Here is a 19,019-nt window from a genome sequence, read left to right as displayed (position 1 = left end):
TGAGATCTTCACCAGTACTTAGCAAATGTAAACAGTGTAAGCAGAATTCTTCTGGTATGAAGTTGAAAATTACTAGTATCCTTTGATTGTGCACTGTCTATTCAGCATTATTTACCTTGTATAATGGAAATGTGAGAACTGAGGTTTCATTATCGCTTTCTATCCATGAATTTGCTTTGGAGTGTGAAGATCGCAATTGTGAAATTGCCCTCTCATAACTATATTAAGATAATGTAATGCCAAAACTATTTTTAGCTCTGCACACCTTTGAACTTTCCCAAGCCATCTTATATACTGTCTCATGGGTATTTTTCTTCCATTGTTATAAAAGGATTTGGCACCATTTATAAACTTGCTGTAAATATCCTAGGTGTGTTCAAAAACAATTTAAGTTCTGACTGTAACATATGAGATGGAATATCAATATAACTGACATTACACAAGCTCATTAATTTAACATATTCTCTTATGATAATAAGGGCTTATCCTGCCTGCTTTTATTTTCTACAAGTTGAAATACTACTCCCCCTGTTTAGTTTGGAAATGCTCTCTTTGTGTTCTCTAGTCATGTAAGATGCAGTTTTGAAGAGAAATCATACATGTTTGTGAGATAGGTGCTTCAGAATTTCCAGGGCAGGAATGGCCCAATTTCAATATTATACTGACACAGGAAAGCCAGTGTGACAGAACTTCTCCTCTCCTTCCTTCCCCTCTGTAGCCCTGGGTGCAGCTAGGACTACCCCAGAGGCTTTCCTATCAGATGCTTGTGATGCATGGTGGTTGAAGTGGGCTTTGGGGGTGGGGGACAGAAGCAATTCCATCAGTGGATGTTTCATGGATGGATTTAGGCTAATACTTCCAGAGCACAGGATACAATTTGGGGATATGGGTTTAAAGAGGATGTGAAGCAAATAATATTCATCTAGCTACACGATGTTCCTGTTCCCATCTGTTCTTGCTTTTTAAAATGGGTTTTAATTTTCAAAGAGAAGTTTGGGGATTTGGAGACAGATTCTGAAAGACTGTTAAACACTGGTCAGGCAAATATCCCTATAGATAGGGTCTAAAGTATTGAAAGCAGCTTTATAATGCTGGTCCTTCTTGTTAACCCTTCACTACAGATCTGAAGTGAGAAGATAAACCCCAACTTTGTGACTGAAGTAATTCCACACTTAAGGCTCCTGCTTTTCCTTATTAGGTCAGCATTAAAGCCAGTTGCTAAAATGCAACACTGATCATTTCATTTTGAGGCTAAGAAAACACTTTATTCCCAGCAATACTTCTTTGCATGGTCATACAAATATTCATTTAAAGAATAACTCCATCAACACTGGAAACTATCAAAACATTGTAAAATGTTTAAGCAATTGCCTAGATTCAACCAAGAGAACTTTCCAGTGTTTATGTAAATATTTATTTTTATATGTGATGCAATGTAAGGATTGTGCCTACTTGTTGGAATAATTTTTCTTTAGATTGTTAATCTGTCGATAATGAGACTACTGCAACACAGGAAGTACCGGTATTGCCACAAGCTACTCTTTGTGATACGGTATTTGCGGGGAAAATCTTGTCCTCATACATTCAAGTATCAGCAATTCCCCTCATTCGGTTACAGTCAGCTCTTTTCACCATTGGTAAAGGATATGCCTCTCTCTCCAGTTTCTTCTCAACACAGTAGATCTTTCTGGTTTCAAGTCCAGTTGATCTTGGTTAGATTTGACTTCTTCAACCTTGTCTTCTGATTCTCCACCATGATCCTGAAGATCTCATTGGTCTTGAGTTAAACACCATGAGAGGGAGTGTTGACATAAGCGGGATCGTCTTTGGTACTATCACTGCAGCATACAATCTCCTCTTGTTTTCAGTGTGTATACTCTTCATCTCTGGACTACCTCTTCTGTAGGCTCTACTCTACAGGTATGCACACTGTCATTGGATGTTAGAGGAGGAACTCTACCATTATCAATACCATGATCAAGAATTTTCTCACCATAGGGGATTGGACTATATGACTCTGACTGAAGCAATGGCTATACCACCTAATCATCCAACTTTATCTTCACTTGCGTATCCCTTTATTCTTAGAATTGGGATGTAACAGACCAAGCTCAGGAATAGCAGTCAAATACAGGACTCCCACTTCTGATCTAAACATGGAAGCAGATCCATCAGAGAATTGATCATTTACCCCATCTTGAGCATATTGGATTTCACTTCGTTTTAGGCTTTGTTATCATCCTCCTCTCTGATGATGATGACCCCATGAATTTTATAGGGTTTTCTTAAGCAGGGAATAGAGATGGTTGTGTTAGTTCCTTCCTCTGAAATATAGGTATTCGTTGGTGGTCTCCCATGTAAGTATTAACTATGATTTTACTTATCTTCCAAGATTAAACAGAATCTGAATGAAATTTCAAAGGGTACTGTGTAATCTGGTTATCTGGAACACTAGGAAATTTTGAATTCAAAGATTTGCAGGAAATACAATTCCAAGACTTGCAGTTTTAATTGTGCAGCATCTGAAGCTACTGATAACTATGTGTAGCACAGAGTAAATGACATTACTTCAGTGGTGTATTAAAAGTTTAGGTTCTTTCCCAAATGATTTGATGAATTCTTTGGTGTTTGAATTCTAAAAGAGCTTTGTGCTATCAAATATTTGCTATAATATTTTAAATACTTAAGATTGAAAAAAGTGCTTTAGCTGTGTGTACTGAGGGGGGGAGGAAGCAAATGTGGATCTATCCTAATGGAGCAGCAGTCAATAAGATCTTTCCCACTCCTTGGGGTATTGTATCCTTTAACTTATATATTTTTAAAGGGCCTGGAAACATAAATTTAATTGTGCTTTAGTATATTACTAATTTTGTGTACAGTAAAACTTCCATACATGTGGGAGATGGGTTCCTGAGTTTACTGTGGTAACAGGAAACTGTGATGTTCCTAGAGAGGACATGTTACATCCTGCAGGGTGACTCTATGGGAATCTCAGGTGGAGGCATACCATATAATCACCTAGAGAACCTATAAAATTCCTATAAAGAACATATTTTGGGGGGTGTAGGTAGGTGAAATTGTGGATACCGGTCCTATGGGTACAGTGATCATGTAGTTCTTGAGGTTGGAAACCCATGCTTTTTATCGGAATGTGAATATGGTAGTCAAACTGATTACATTTAACAAACAAGATGTTGGAACAGATATATAATTTCTGTTTCTTATTGAGTGTCTTACATTTGCTCAAATATGTGTGCTTATATATTGTACATATTTTTAAAATTTCCAAACCTTAATGAGGTAATTTTTGTAGCTTATGCCATATATCCTTAAGCATACTCATCCTTGGAAGCTAAGCAGACTCATCTTTGATTAGTACTTGGATGGGTGATCACCAACGAATACCAGGTGCTGTAGGTTAATTTTAGAGGTAGGAACTGGTGAAACCATCAGAGTCGTCCTCCTGAAAATCATGGGATCACTTTAAGTTTTCAGGGGACTTGAAGCATATACACATATACATGCAAGGTAATTTACAATAACATGAGGCTGTTTGCAGTGACATAACATAGTACAGGCAGTCCCTGAGTTACGAACATCTATCTTCTATATATATAAAAATGTTCTGACCGTTTTCCCCTTAACTTAAACAACAAAACTACTGGAGCAAATAACACCAAATTTGGCAACAAAAGACATAGTCATCTGGTCTGTGTTTTTACAACAAAAAAAATAAACATACTACGTGGAAATGACAGAAAAAACCCCAAAACGCAATAATGCATTTTGCGCATGCGTTGAGAAGCCCCCCCCAAGAAAAAAAGGCACTCCAAGGCTGACGCAACACCAGGAAATGACAGCCATCTCACGCCTGTGCAGAGGAGGCGATGGCGCGGGGAGGGGTTTGAATTTCTCTCACCAACCGACTCCTCTTCCTTCCCCATGCCTGTGGGGATCTGTGGCAGGGCCTGGTTGAAAGAGGCATACTCAGCCAGGATGGGCAAGTCCTCCAGTGCCCAGGCCTGAAATGGAAGAGGTGGCACAGCAGGGAGAAGGACAATGACAGAGGAGGCAGCATTGCTGCTTGGCCCGGTTGATGGAGGAATACGAGTCCTCAAGCGCCCAGGCCGGAATGAGAGTACGGAGGAGGAGGGACCAGAGGAGGAAGGAGGACAACAGGGGGAGGTGGCTCTCCTACTCTGCGCTGAGAGCTGGGCTGGCCAATGGAGCACTCACATGGGGGAACCTTTCCACAGCGAGGCCAGGCCAGGGTGCTGACTGCTCTCCTCCACCCTCCTCCTGGCTGCTACTGGAGCCAGGTGGCACATGAGGCCTAGCTATGGAGTCAGGAGCCCCTTGAGAAACTGCGCAAGGGAAGAAAAAAACACCCATGGAAAAAGGCAAGAGCTGGCAGGTGAGCGGGTGCTGGAAGGGAAGGCAGAAGAGCCGAGAGGGAAGAACATGCTGCGGATTTACTTGAGATTCTCCTCACTTTCCAGGCGCTCTCAGAAGTGCAGCGCCACGGACCCACTCCTCCTGTCGGCTGGGAGCTTTTCACCCCTGAGGGAAAGCTGTGCCATTTGGCGACGGCGCTGCTGCTTCCCAATGGAGAGCATGGGCAGAGACTTCCCCGCCCAGCGGTGCTTTCAACATAATTGGGATACTAAATATAATAATAATAATAATAATAATAATAATAATAATAATAATAATATAAAAACTATGGTATAATAATACATGACAATATAAACTCTAATATATCAGCACAGTAAATAAACAGCAACACTCTGAAAACAGGGAAATTCCAGAAAGAAAACAAACACAGCCAGCTAATACCTCCCAATAAAGGAATCACCCAGGAAGGAATCAGCCAGACTTTGAAACTACAAAGCCGCTAAAAGCTAATCAAGGTGACTAATTACAGCATTCATTCTTCCCTTCAACAGACGAGATCATCCTCCCACACTAGATATTATTCCACTGGTATATAAACCACACTTACCTGCCTGTTTCTTACCTAGGTAAATCCATTGACAATGAAAAAACCTGGCTCCCACCAGAAAACATATCTAAAACCAGAACAGTAAATACAGAACTACAATCTGAAAACAGGGGAATTCCAGACAAGAAACAATCAGCCAAGCTAACACCAACCAACAAAGGATTCCCCCAGGGAAGAATCCGCCAGGCTTTTAGGCTACAAGGCCATTAAATCCTACTCAACTTGGCCAATTGATTATGCCACAACACACTGACACATCCAAGGTATGATCTCCAATAAAAAACCCCTAAACAAATACACAGGAATGAATAGCTTTGCAGCTTCAAAGCCTGCCTACTTCTCATTACTTTATTTTCCATGCCACAGCAATGCGTGGCCGGGCAAAGCTAGTTTGACTTATAAATGACACACAGTTAAGAATTTGGGGGGGGGGGGGGGGGGTGAGACAACAATAAGTGAGAGAAATCTACCGCTAGGATGGGAAATTCACTCCTGAAAGATATCATGGGAGAAAAGAGTCTCCATCAATTTTTGTTTCCACAACAAGCTAAAATTATCACAGGAACAGACAGTGAGGTGAAATGTAATGAACAGAGGGACAGACACACTTTGTCCTTTCCAAAGTGTGTGTGTATATAATATATACAGGGACACAAAAACTTTTTCATGTTGCAACTGATCAACTAAAGAAATGAATACTTTATTTTTGACATGTCATTCCTCATAATGTCACTCAGCAAGACTTGCTAGAAAGAATTCAGGGGCCCATCACCACAGAGGAAGCCTCATTTTGTGTGTTATGCTTATATCTAATTCTCTTTGAACGAGTGCCTTTCAAATAATAGTGACATTCAAATATTTCTCCCTGAAATGGGACTACCACTCGCTAGATGTATACTTGTTTAATTTAGCTGATACTATAGCCACTGGTGTTTCTTGAAAAGGATGTGTGCGTGTGTGCATGCATACTATTACTGTTTTTTGGACATCTAATTAAAAATAAATCCTGAAGTTTTTGGTTCATTGCTGGTCATTCTCTTTCTAAAACTGATATTTGTGTTTACCTGCAGGATCGTACAAGAACTTTCGACATGCATTCACTGGAGAATTCACTAATTGACATAATGAGAGCTGAAAGTGATTCACTGAAAGGTAAACTTGCAATACTGTTTTTCCTACAGTAAATAATTAGGCTGACAACTGCACGAGCCTATGAAGTTTGAATATTTATTGAACAGCTGAAACCTTTGCTTTCGTCTGCGATTTGATGGTTTTAGTTTTTTCCTGACTCTTAGATCTCCTTTTTTTATTTAGCTCAAGAGGCAGCTTTTGATAAACCACTTCTATGCATGAAGTTCTCATTGGAAAAATAAAATTTAAAAATTTTGCCTATATTTTCCAATTTTCATGTGGTTTCAATAGATTTTTTACATGAATAGAAATAGCATGGACTCAAACACTGAAGCTGTTCAGTAAATTTTTCCTAGCTAGTTGGCATTTTTTCTTGAAATAATATTAATAAAACCAGTATATCTTGAGTAATTCCTTCCTTCCAACATAGCACAGACATAACTGGCAAGAGTTGTAAGAGTTGTAGAGGCTTTGTTAAACTAGAAAGGGATAGATGAATTGGCCCTTGAGCTATGTTGATGTTAACTGTTGTGTAAACCAGAGAAACAAATAGGGCAGATAATTGACTATCTTTGGCAGATTCTAGTTAATGTTGTTTTACATTTCTCAGTAGTCTGTGATATGGTACAGCATGATGCAAAGTAGGCCGTTGAATGGAAGTTTGCAGTTTAGCTAGCTAGAGTTATGTGACATTTACAGTTTCACTTGATCTTTTCATCTTCTTTACATTATAGGAAATGTAGTTCTTAGGGGTTGACATATTTGCCCTCACCTCCCATCCCCACTCAAGCCAGGGACTTTACCTTTCTTTCAGATGGAAACTACATTTTTCTGTGATACAGAATGGCCCAAGCATTTCTAGCATCATTCAGGCTTCTAGTATAGTCTGAGTATGGTATGGATTTATACCACTCATACTCTTTTGGGGTGTCAAGGTGACAATTTCAGGCCTGGGCCTATTCAAAAATCTTTTAGATTCTGGTACATGGAATAATAGCACTGATAATCTTGAGTAAGCTTCTGTCTGGCCCCACTTCGTATTGTTGCAGACTCTAAGAAGTCTAGGTCTGATCTAAAATAGAAGATGAACTCTTAACCCCTGAACTCAGAACTGAAATCTGATAAACCATATCATTGGCACCATTGCTGCAAAAAATTTTTTTTGGCAGAACCATCTCTGTGGGTGCACATGTTTTGCATTCAAATTAAATTGAATGGAGAAAGAATTCAATGTCTGCCATTTTATAAAATAAACAATTTGACAAAACAAACAGTGCATTTACCCACTGAAAATGCAACCGTTTCGAGCAGTTGAACTTGAAATATAAATCTTCTCTTCTGTTATGAATAGGTTTGAAATAAAACCATGTTTGCTAGATATTCATGCAAAATCCTTTAGAAACTTAATGTTACACAAGTCATTTATCTTGTGTGGGCTCAGTACTTAAGCAATAATCTTAGCTTACATGTCATGGGGTTTCATGTGTTCGACTCTTTATTTATCCAGTTTGTCCTAAGCGTTTGCTGTGCTTTATTATTGACCTTGGGAGACTAGAGCAGATTTATGGTCTTCCTTGAAAGTACATTTCTTCTGTTGTTGAGGCTGCTGGTAGTATAATTATCTTAACATTTTAATAGTGCTTCTTGCCTCAAAGAATCCTAAAATTCTTGATAGACTGACAGGATAGTATTGCTTCCACACTCTTCTTGGATAAAAAGCAGTAGCGTTTACTGTCACTATCCTACATAGTGATTTAGAGTTGAAAATGCATTATCCAGGTTAAAAAAAGTCATATTCTTTCTCTAATCCAATTTCAATAGAATTTTTTGTGCCATGAATTTGAAAAACGTGAAATGAACAAATGATTATTTTTATAGTAATACAGCAATATCATTTTGCTTTTTGTGGCAGTGAATACATTTCGCATCCACTTCAAATGTTCCCATGCATGAATATGCTAAAATTAAAAATATACTTTGTCTTTTCTAGAAGTTTGTTCTACCCATTGTAATGTAAACTATTGAATAATATGTTGCAATTTGAGAACTTTCATGTCTTAAACAACAATGAAGAACATAAGTTACTGTTTGATTTCAGTCGGTTTTTATTAGTGTTTGGTCCCACAATCTTGCAGAAGACACAATAACTTCCTTATTTGTGTACTAGATAAAATTGTATTTCTATTGTTTTCTTTTGGGAGAGGAGGGCATACATCTAATCTCCTGAGTATCCATGGCTAGTTCCCATATGTCTTGAGGCCAGTGAAGAGAAGTTTCAAGCCAAATTATTATATTGTTTTTTTAGAGGCAGAATCTTAAGGTGTCCTGTTCTTAACCTTCTGCAAATTATGCCTTTGTTTTCCACACAACTTTACATGTAAAAGCTGATTTTTATTGATTGCATAATTGTATTTCAGTAAATACAGAGCAATAGAGATAACAACACTGTAAGTATGTTACTAGTAAAGAAGGGTGGCAGTTGATTAATCATGTGGTGAGAACAGCATTCTGTATTATGCTACTAAATCTTCATAGGAAGTGTGAGTGATAAAAGGCAAAGGTAATGTTATTATATGTTTGAAGGCAGTATCCACTGTGTGATGTAGGAACAACTTCACTTGCATTCTTACACATCACTTTAAGATAGTGCCGATTTATGGTCTTAATTAAAACTATGTGTTTATTTTTTAAAATATCTACATGGCAATAAAGGTGGAATTGATTACTCTGACAGCCCATTTGGTTCAGATGTAACTAAAACAATTGTTGGAATTTTGTACATGAACTGCAATAACCCCAGTGTCTGTATTGCTCCCTTAATCTACACAGTTCACTTTACTCTTTTCCCACACTGACAGCAAACTATAGTTTGCCATTATATCTAAACTGGGACTGTGGTTCATGGTTGTCCTGCAGGATCAAACCCTAATTTATCATTCTGGTTTGGATGAGCACATTCAGACCATAGTTGTAAAAAATGGTGTTGCGTTTTCATAACTTAAATGGCATACCCTTACTGTTAAAACTAAATGGTTTTAATAGTTTAGTTCATGTTTGTTAAACAAGTGATGACTATTGTAAAAATAAATGTAAATGATGCAGTTTTATTACCATATTTACTCGAGTCTAATCTGCTATCGAATCTAATGGCCAAAAAGGTGCGCATTACAGTGGCTGCATGCTTAGAATTCCTTCTTTAAAAACAAAAGTGTTTTAAAGGGGGCTTTAGTTTGGTATCATGGGGGCTGCCAAAGAATGCAGATGCTTCATCAAACTACAAATCCTAGGATTGCATAGCATTGAGCCATGCCAATTAAACTAGAGATGACATCCCTCAATAGTTGCTCCAGGTGCTTCTGAAGTAGCTTCACCTTTTGCCTTGGCTCAGCTCTAAGATCACCGTATTACATGAATCTAATGCGCACCCTAATTTTGGGAAGATAATTTAGCCAAAAAAGGTCAGCATTATATTCAAGTAAATACAGTTTTTTTTTGGCTTGGAATATTAATCTAGCAGAGGTTTGTCTTATTCAGATGAGTGCATGTTGTATATTTGTGTTTAGACCAAAATCTGAAAAAAAGTACTTTTTGTCATTCAAGTTACAGAATCTTCCAAGAAGAAATTAGATTAAAAACAATTTTCCTAAGTGCTGGCCTAGAGTACAGTTGCATTCAAGAACAAGTGATTTGCTATCACTTGTAGTTTATTTATTTATTTATTTGCAACTTTTCTACCCCGCCTTTCTCACCCGAAGGGACTCACTAACAATCTCCTTCTTTTGACTGTTAGTGAGTCCCTTCGGGTTTCGGAACATTTTGGGTTCATCAGACTGAGGGTGAATCTCATTTTTCAGTAGCAGTTTAGAGAATTATAAGAAACACAAAGAGATCCTTCTGCCACTTAGGAAGAGACCCATGCTTGCTTTATGTCTTCTTTGATGAACAGGGCAATGGGAGCTGCTGGAAATCCTGCTTCCCAGTGAGACATGCACCCTTTCCCATAGTTAGTTGGTGAATGGATTTGTGTAGGTCTGATCACATCTGTCTGAATTGCTTGGCCTGGGAAATATTCTATATATTTTTAGTCGGATGTTTCATCCTGATAATAGCTGGAGAAATGGACATAACTTCTTTTCATAAATAACCAGTGGAGGTTAATAGCCGCCCCCAGTAGATCTAATCTAAAGTGGAATTGCTGTCAAGGTTCTTAATCATGTAGGCCCTATGTATGCACTTTAGCTGTTTAATGTGAGATGTACACTGCATGTCAGTTGTGCTATTGCTAGTTTGTTACTAAAAGTTTCCCAAAATCTATTGACTAGATTTATTTGACTTCATATTTCCCAAGGAAAATTGGGATATTGAGAAAGTATAAAGGTTTTTTTTTAGTTTAGTGACTATTGGTAGCCAGATTTATAAATGTTGCTTTCATGTTCGACAGTTTATTTTTCAAGATAAAGCTTCCCTTAAGATGCTGTGAGAGAATTGATAGACAGATTTATTGTGTGTGCGTTTTTTAAAATAGATTACACTAACCTTAGAAAACATTCTAAGTCCCATGAAATAGGATTGGCATACTGAATAAAAGTAGCAGAGTTAACATCCAACTGGGTGCCTAGTTACATGCTATATTCCTTGGATTAAAAACAAACACATGCAAACTAAAAAATCTATTAAGTTTATCTTTGACCATAGTAAACTTTTAAGTTTTTACTACTGAACTTGCCAAATTACACTTGGAAATGAGAACCCTGAAGTCCCTACAGAAATACTTACTCTTTTCAGAAAAAGTTTTAGTTATTCTCAACTTTTCATCCTTGAAACGTTTTGCTCTTCCAATTCCCAGCATGATCAAAAGTTGGGGGATTGTAAAAATTGAAATCCAAAACAACTGGAATACAAAATCTATAAATGAATACTTTAAATACACCTTCACAATATTGTAAGGCATATGATTCAGAGAACTAACCCCAAACCAAAGAAAACAGAAAAAAAATCTTATAGAAAATGTAATATTGTTTCACTTCTTGTTCTTATAGGCAGGTAAAGATAGAAAAAAGTGCCACTGTTTTAAACATGCAGAGCAAAACAGAGTGAGAATCCAGTTTGCTTATGGGTGGTAGTTTTGAAGAACAACAGGATTGATTTCTTAAATAATCCCTGACTTGCATTGGCAATGCTTGCAGACCACATTTTGATCTAGTACTCATAGCATGATTCATAGCCCATTTTGGTCATTGTAGATTAGCTTTTGTTTCAGTATCTCATGTCATCTTGGTAGTATAAACAAGTCAGTTCCTTGGCTTTTCTTTTTGATCTGTATGTTCAGTTGTTCAGCAGTGCTTTTTTAAAAAAGGTGGAAGAAGATGTTTGATGACCAAACATTTGTACACTAAATTATTATCAATTGTCATAAAACTTCATTTTTTTTGACGAATACCTGAATGCATTCTTGTCTTTTTGAGCACCTGTCATTTGCAGTGTGATATTTATATCCACCACAGTGTCTATAGAAGCTAGGAACTTAATTGCATTTCCTTTATGAGATATTTGACTTTCATGGACTAAGCTTCTCCTCCCCCTAAGTCATGTTATGTGAGATGACAGTTTAGTCATTGGCAGGCTAATGAAAAAACAAGCTATATACCTTCTTTTTTGTAGAATAAAATATAGCATTTGTGTAAGCCCGTAGCTAAGGGGATGGTTTAGGGCTGGGGTCCCCAAACTTTGTAAACGGGGGGCCAGTTCACTGTCCCTCAGACTGTTGGAGAGCCGGACTATAGTTTTAAAAAAAAACTATGAACAAATTCCTATGCAGAGCACATTGCACATATCTTATTTTGAAGTAAAAAAAAAACAAAGCAGGAATAAATACAGCCTCAATGCTAATCATAATCATAATAAAAAGGGTTGGAAGAGACCCCTTGGGCTATTTAATCCAACCTCCTTCTACCTTTGTGCACCAAAAGCACTAGCAAAGCAACCATTAATAATTAATAATTAATTAAATAATAATTAAAATACCATTATAAACAAGCAAAGCTTTGGAAGGCACGCACCAGGTGAGGGAGGAGACGGGAAAGGTGTGCGCCTTTCCCTCCTACCGTGTGCTGCACACACCTTCCTCGGCGGAGGAGGAGGAAGCTGCCGCTGCAGGGGCCGGATAAGTGGCTTCAATGGGCCGCATGTGGCCCCCGGGCCTTAGTTTGGGGACCCCTGGTTTAGGGGTTCAACCCATCCCTGAAATTTTCAGGTTAAAAAACCCCCTGGTTTACTCATGAATTTTAACTGGTTAAGCAAATCCCCATGCTAAGTCTATGATAATCAAAAATTAGAATCCCTCCAGAACTGCAAGCACTATGTCAACCAAATTTTGATAATTTATTCACACTATCATTACCTATCTTTTTACCAATTTACATTGCAATAGCAGTAATAGCTGACATAGTGGAAGCTATTTCGGGGGGGGGGGGATTTGACCTGGATTGCAGATGAAAACTGAGAAAACTGAGGTGTCTATCACTGGTTCATCTAATCCAAGCCCTGCCGAAGAAACCATGGAACAGAAGCAAAGATAAGAAGCTGTTTTATTATTAGACCTTGGACTTTATATGAATAAGACTGTTTCTGAGGACCAAGTGAAAGTTCAATCAGTGCAAAATCCACAGACTCTATTGCCAGTATGTATGTGGATAAGAAGAGGCATCAAAGTTTTCAAGCCAAATGGTTCAACAGATTTCCCTTGTTAGCCTACTCATTTCATCTACAAGGTGCACTCTGTAAATATTGTGTGGTGTTTGGAGAAGTTGAGGGTAAAAGTGGTAATCAGAAACTTGGTGCATTGGTTGCTAAACTATTTGTACAATTGAAATATGCACCAAAAAAAACAGAGTACCATCAGAACCACTTGTGCTTGGCTGAAAACTTTCTAATTCACAGTGGAAAATGCCTTGATGTAATCTGTCATCATGATAAAGGAAAGAAGAAGAAAGAAGAAGAAATCAGAAAGAAACTTCTGACAGTTGTGGAAATTCTTATCGTTTGTGACCAACAAGAACTGTCTTTAAGAGGGAGCAATGATTCAGGACCTATTACCAGTGAAGAACCTTTGCACAATGATCATAATTTCAGGGTTGTGTTGAGATCTCATGCCAGATTAGGAGACACTGACTTGAAAAGTCATCTCAAAATTGCCCAATAAACTCGTCCTCAAATACAAAATGAACTAATAGACATTTGTGGTGACAAGATAGTCCAGAAATTGTTGAAAGTTGCAGTGCATCACAGTATTTCTCTGTTTTGGCAGATGAAGCAAGCTTTGTTTGTGAGTACCTCAGAACAGTTATTATTCTCTGTAAGCCATGCTGTTGTTGAAGTTACAGGAATAAGCTACAGGACTTTATAAGATTTGTGAAGATAAGTATTAAAGACAGCTGGAGGACTTGCGGGCATTATTTTGAAAACACTAGAAAAATGGGCTGAACGTGCAATACTTGTGTGGACAGGGTTATGATGGAGCTGCTAATACAAGAGGTCATATTAGTGTTGCACAGGCAATTATATCACTGATGTATCAATTTGCTGTCTACATCCACTGCAGTGCTCACTCACTAAGCAAAGACTTGCAGCATTCCACCTGTCAGAAACTGCCAAGGAACAATATCATCTGTGTGCAATTTTTTCAGAGCATCATCCCTCTCACTATAATTGTTGAAGCAAAATATATAAAACTTTTCCCCTGAATCAAGAACAAACAACCTGTTGCCATTTTGTGAAACCCATTGGGTTGAGCAAGATGGTGCAGTTTTAAGTTTTAGTGGTGAGAACACTTGAAGAACTAAAAGAGAGTCCTCTATACAACAGTGAGACTTCTTTCCAAGCTGGAGATCTTCTCTTAGTTGTTCTGAATGCTGAATTTGTATTAACTATACACATCCTAAGAAAACTTGTGTTATCATCCCTTCAGCTTAGCAAAACATTACAAAGAGTAGATATGGACATTTTTGGTAGTCTGCAACATGTTAACAGTCTCTTAGAAAAAGCCAGGGAGATGCGCACAGAATCTGTGAAAGAATTTCAGGATACCTTTGACACAGCAAGATCAATAGTAGAGTCGATGGGTGATGAAATTAGGATTCCTCGCATCTGTTCAAGGCAGACTTGTAAAAGCAACATCTAAACAACTTCACCAACACCAATGGAATATTATAGGCTGAATATGTACATCCCATTTCTGGACTTTTTCTGCAGTCAGCTTCAAGAAAGGTTTACAAGGCACAGGGAAGTATAGTAGTTCAGGAACTGTAAGTGTTCCTCCCTATTAATCGTGGCCATTTAAAATCCAACTTGAAGAAGTTCACAGAACTTTACAATGAATGCCTTCAAGATACTTACACACAGATGGAAGAGTCTAACCTGTGGTGTACAAAATGGAAAAAGATTGCACCTGCAGAAAAACCATCAAATGTACTGGAAGCATATCTTGTCTGTGATAGATATTTTGTTCCGAATTAGAAGAAACTTCTTCAGATTTCTGCACCATTGCCAGTGTCAACACATAAGACGCATAATGGGGCAAAAAAGACTGACAGAACTTGCTCTTTTTGGGTGTTCACCGAAGTTTATCGATGGAGCCTAATTTCTGTCAAAGTGTATTGACACAGTTTTTAAGTGTTTCCAACCACTAAATTACCAATTAAGAGCCATTTTCAGTTTTTCTTAGACTTTAAACTTTGTAGCTAAAATAGAAATTTGATTTAATTAAGTCTATATAAAATATAGAATGAGCCATAGAATTTAAATGATTTTGTGTTATGGACCTACACTTTACGATTCGCTAAAATAAAGTTCTAACCCCTCCTGATTTTTTTTCTGGCCACGAGCCTGCATGTGTGGCTCTGAAATAATAAGTGGCCTGAAAGCAGTAAGAAAACAAGCCCTTATTATTGCTTCCTCAGTTTTGTGCATAAAGAAGCAGGTTATGTGCATAATGAAGTATAAAGAAGCAGGTTATTGGAGGAAGATGATAGCAGAGTCCTGGCTCAGCCCAAAGCCTCATGTAATCTACAGTGGTCTGGGAAGTGTACAACCAGGACATGAAAGCAATAGACCTCCCTTTTAACTGGTGTTCAGTAGCACAGTGCCTCTACTGCAAATGGGCCTTGACCAGATGATTTAAGATAGCTTCTAAAGCTATGTAAGAGAATAGCCTACATCTGAGTCTCCTTGTAGAGAGAAAAAGTGGGGTATCAATAATAACAACAACAACAACAACAACAACAACAACAATAATACATATTGACCTCTATGATTGCTAGTGATAGAAATGTTTTGGGTTTTTTTTTTTTGCCAATCATTAGATGCCTCAAACTCTGTAATTTGAGAGAAATGGAGAGATGAAGGCTTTATTTTTTGCATATCTCCCATAAAGATCCCTTTTAAAAATCCTTCCCAGTGAAAAATTTGGAAGGTTCTATTAAGCCATTCCTTTTAAGAAAGGTGCTCCAACTGCTTGGCTGGTCTTTTTATCTGTCGCTTTTCTCCAGTAAGCTGTATGGAATATTTCAAATACACTTTAAAAATTAAGAACTTTTAAAATTGCAAGATTATTTAGGTTATTGATACTAATTATAATAATAAATGAGCTTCTCAGATTAAATACTGTTTTTAATCATTTGAAATATTCTGTAAGAATATTGGCTTTTTTTCCATTTTTTCCGTAAATTGGTCCAGTTCAGCTGTTTATTTGGTTGAAAAAAGTAGTGACTGATTTAATGACAGCATATTATGATTTTTGGTAGAAAATGTTTTATGCAGCATTCAACATTCATATATTTCTTCATATTAAAAGGGTAGAAAGTAACGATTTCTTTCTCACCTAGGGAAAAATCCTTTAACTTCTTATTTCATGTGCATTCCAAAAGAAAAAAAATCTACATCTAGATGCACAGTGAAAAAATAGCATACCAGAGAAATGTCCCAGTATAATAGATGAAATAACAACTAGTTTTATTGAAGCAGTCACCAAAATGCTTATGTGGGGCAATATTAAAATGCAGTGTTGTGAGTTTTTACTTTATTCATCTCCACTACACAAGGGAATGTGATTTTGCTGACAACAAGATTAGGTATATGGACAATATTTTTAAAACTTTTGAATGCATCAAGGCACCTGTTGAGAAATTGATGACAGAGTGAGATTTCTTGCCTTCTATCTGACAGCAAGAGAACGAGCCCTTTATTATTGCTTCCTCAATTTTATGCAAGGTATCTGCAAAAAACCAAAAATAACCCAAGTAAACATTCAACACTGAATCCTTTCATCTTTTGTAGCAAAATTCCTATACAGAAGGGCAAGCTTATTGATAAAAAAGTTGCAAGTGACTCTAAATTCTTTTGCTTTTAAAAAGCTCATATAGCAAAATTTTCTTATTTTGTTCAAAATGTGTAGGTATGTTTTGTGCAATAAACATTTTTGCACATTGAAATGATCACATAAAAATTTACCAAGAAATTTACTGTCTTACAGGAAGGAATTTTTTCACATGAAAGAAATCTCCACATTTTTCTTCTTGTATAAGGGAATGTGTGAACAGGAAAAGTGAGGATTTACATCCCAAAAAGGATGAATTGATAAAAAAGCATGTGAGAAGTTGAGAGTTCCAGGGTTTCTTATGTTCTTCCACAAAGAGTGTATACAATTGTACAATGCTGACTTCAAAACTAGTTGGTTGATAATCAGTGTCATGTGAGGCAAGCTAGAGCACACAGCTTACTGCATAACTTGTAGAGGCTGTTGGCCTTTTCAAGTATTGAAGCATGTGTGTTTTATAACTGAACTGAAAAGTAATTAGATTTTAAACCTTTATAAGGACCCATTTTGAGAAGGCATCGTAGAGCGAGTATGGGGGCTAAACAAAAGAGTGCTTTATACTCATTTTGTTTACTGCAGAGGTGAACCCATCATTCTTGTTGTAATGCTTTATGTTTTTGCTATTTCTGTAAAGCACCTGTTATACTTGGAGGATTCTTATCCATATGTAGTGATTGTGTGGTCTGATAACTTTTCTGTTGTGGTTGTTGTACCGTGTGTCCATTAACATGTGTTAGAGTGAAACAGCAAGTATTGAGTAATTGAACATCCTTCGACCAGATGCTCAGGAAGCCACAGCTACCAGTGAGTGAGATCAAAGAGAAATGACTGGCTTATTTGTAGCTGGAGCAAATAGCACATAGTTCATTGAAGCTCTGCTAAAGTTTGGCCTTATTCAAGAAGTTTGTTCCAAAGCAGTGTTCCCAAACTTTGATCATCTATTGTCTGAATTTCAGCTCTCAGAGTTTCTGGCTAGCACAGCCAATACATACCGATTTGAGGAGTTGGTGTCTAAACACAAGGTTGGCAACTGTTGTTTTAAAAAGGTTTAAATTGCTGCTTCCTTCACAGCAGACAAAATGCCTCTGAACTGACTAAACTGCAGACCTGTGGTGAACAACTGTGGTAAGCTAAAGTCTCATTAGTCTCCAAGAAAACTTGGAGGTTAGGACCGGTCCATCACACCTGATCATTTTTATGTCTTCAAATGCCTTCTAGGGAGCATGAGAGGCATTTTCACCATATTCCGGGGCCTCCCTGGAACACTTTAGGCTCAGGAAATACCTTTTTTAACAGCAAATGAGCAGGTTTATTTTCTGTTTCAAAAGAGGGTTTTCTTAAGCCTAAACTGCCAAGGAGAGGGACAAAATATAATAGAATCTCAAGAAATGAGGTTAAACTGAGCATTTGTTACACTAATGATATTAAGATAATGTTAATTGTCTCAATCCACAGATCGATTGTATTTGCACAATACCTAGATTGACAGTTACCAGTTTGGTTCATTTTAGGGAGGCAGGGGATAGCTTAGTTCTTTATTGTGGATTTTTTTTTAATATTCTGCCCTCTTTAATGGAAGGTGGCTTTGCTGGGTATGCAAAGAGTAAATTGAATACTTGTGTAGGAGGAGAGGTGTGTTATAGGGATGAGAAAGTTCTGCACTGTGTGAGCAGATAAACCAGAAGATGTCTTTGTCAGTAGAAGAAACATTACAATGCAAAGTTTTTTAAAGAATGAGCTAAGGATACTGTACTGTTTCAAAGAGAACTATTTCAATCTTTTAATGGTCTTTTCTAAGTGTAATTTGGAATCATGTTAATATTCACTTTTTATGTTTTAGCTGTATTGTTTTTTAAAATTGTATGCTATCTTCAGTCCCAATTGTGGGAGAAGGGCAGGGTATGATTTTAACAATATATTTTTAAAAAACAATACATGTGAGAGAAAGATGGTGCATTATGTTTTGCCAATTGGAAAAGAGCGGTGAGCAAAGATTTGAGAAGGAGCTAGCTCATGTTAGAGCTTCAGGACATGAAATATATAGTGACTGATATCTTAAATAAAATTATATTGTTTAATTGTGAAGTTTTAAAGTAAACATCTTTAATTTCACCTTGTCAGTTATAACTAACATTTTCTGTCTTTGAAAAATAACTACAAGCTGTAATTCTTTAAACGTGCTGAAAGAGATCTTCAACTTTGTCAGTTGGGAAATTTTTAAAAGGAAATTGAAATATTCAATACTGCAATATCATAGTAAACAAAGGGAAGATTTTGTGATTTGGGATTAGAAAAGGTGACTTGGATTCAAAGAAAACCGGTTCTCTTCCATATTGAAGGAGGAAAATGGGTTTCGCTTGGTCTACTCAAACACTTAGGAATAACTAAAGTAGTTCTTTGAAACCTGTCCAGTATATAATAAGGCTTGTAAATCTTGTACGTGGCTCCAGGTCTCCCTCACGGGCACCGCTTCTCCCTCAAAAGGGCTGAGTTTGGTTCCCCCAAAGGGCCCTA

At 37.3% G+C, this 19,019-nt stretch overlaps 1 protein-coding gene across 2 annotated transcripts in view; it reads left to right on the top strand.

The window, feature by feature from the left end:
• Positions 1-19,019, top strand: part of cpeb4 (cytoplasmic polyadenylation element binding protein 4) — an 86,619-nt gene that overhangs the window by 11,862 nt on the left and 55,738 nt on the right. For both annotated transcript variants that reach the window (XM_003217434.4, XM_008104788.3), the window contains exon 3: positions 6,073-6,154. In XM_003217434.4, coding sequence (XP_003217482.1) covers positions 6,073-6,154 — 82 coding nt within the window. The remainder of the gene's footprint in view (positions 1-6,072; positions 6,155-19,019) is intronic.

This window comes from Anolis carolinensis, chromosome 2 (genome assembly GCF_035594765.1).
Source record: "Anolis carolinensis isolate JA03-04 chromosome 2, rAnoCar3.1.pri, whole genome shotgun sequence".
Classification (NCBI taxonomy): Eukaryota; Metazoa; Chordata; class Lepidosauria; order Squamata; family Dactyloidae; genus Anolis; species Anolis carolinensis.
The sequence above is the reverse complement of the archived record's forward strand: the minus strand, read 5'-3'. Positions and strand labels throughout refer to the sequence as shown.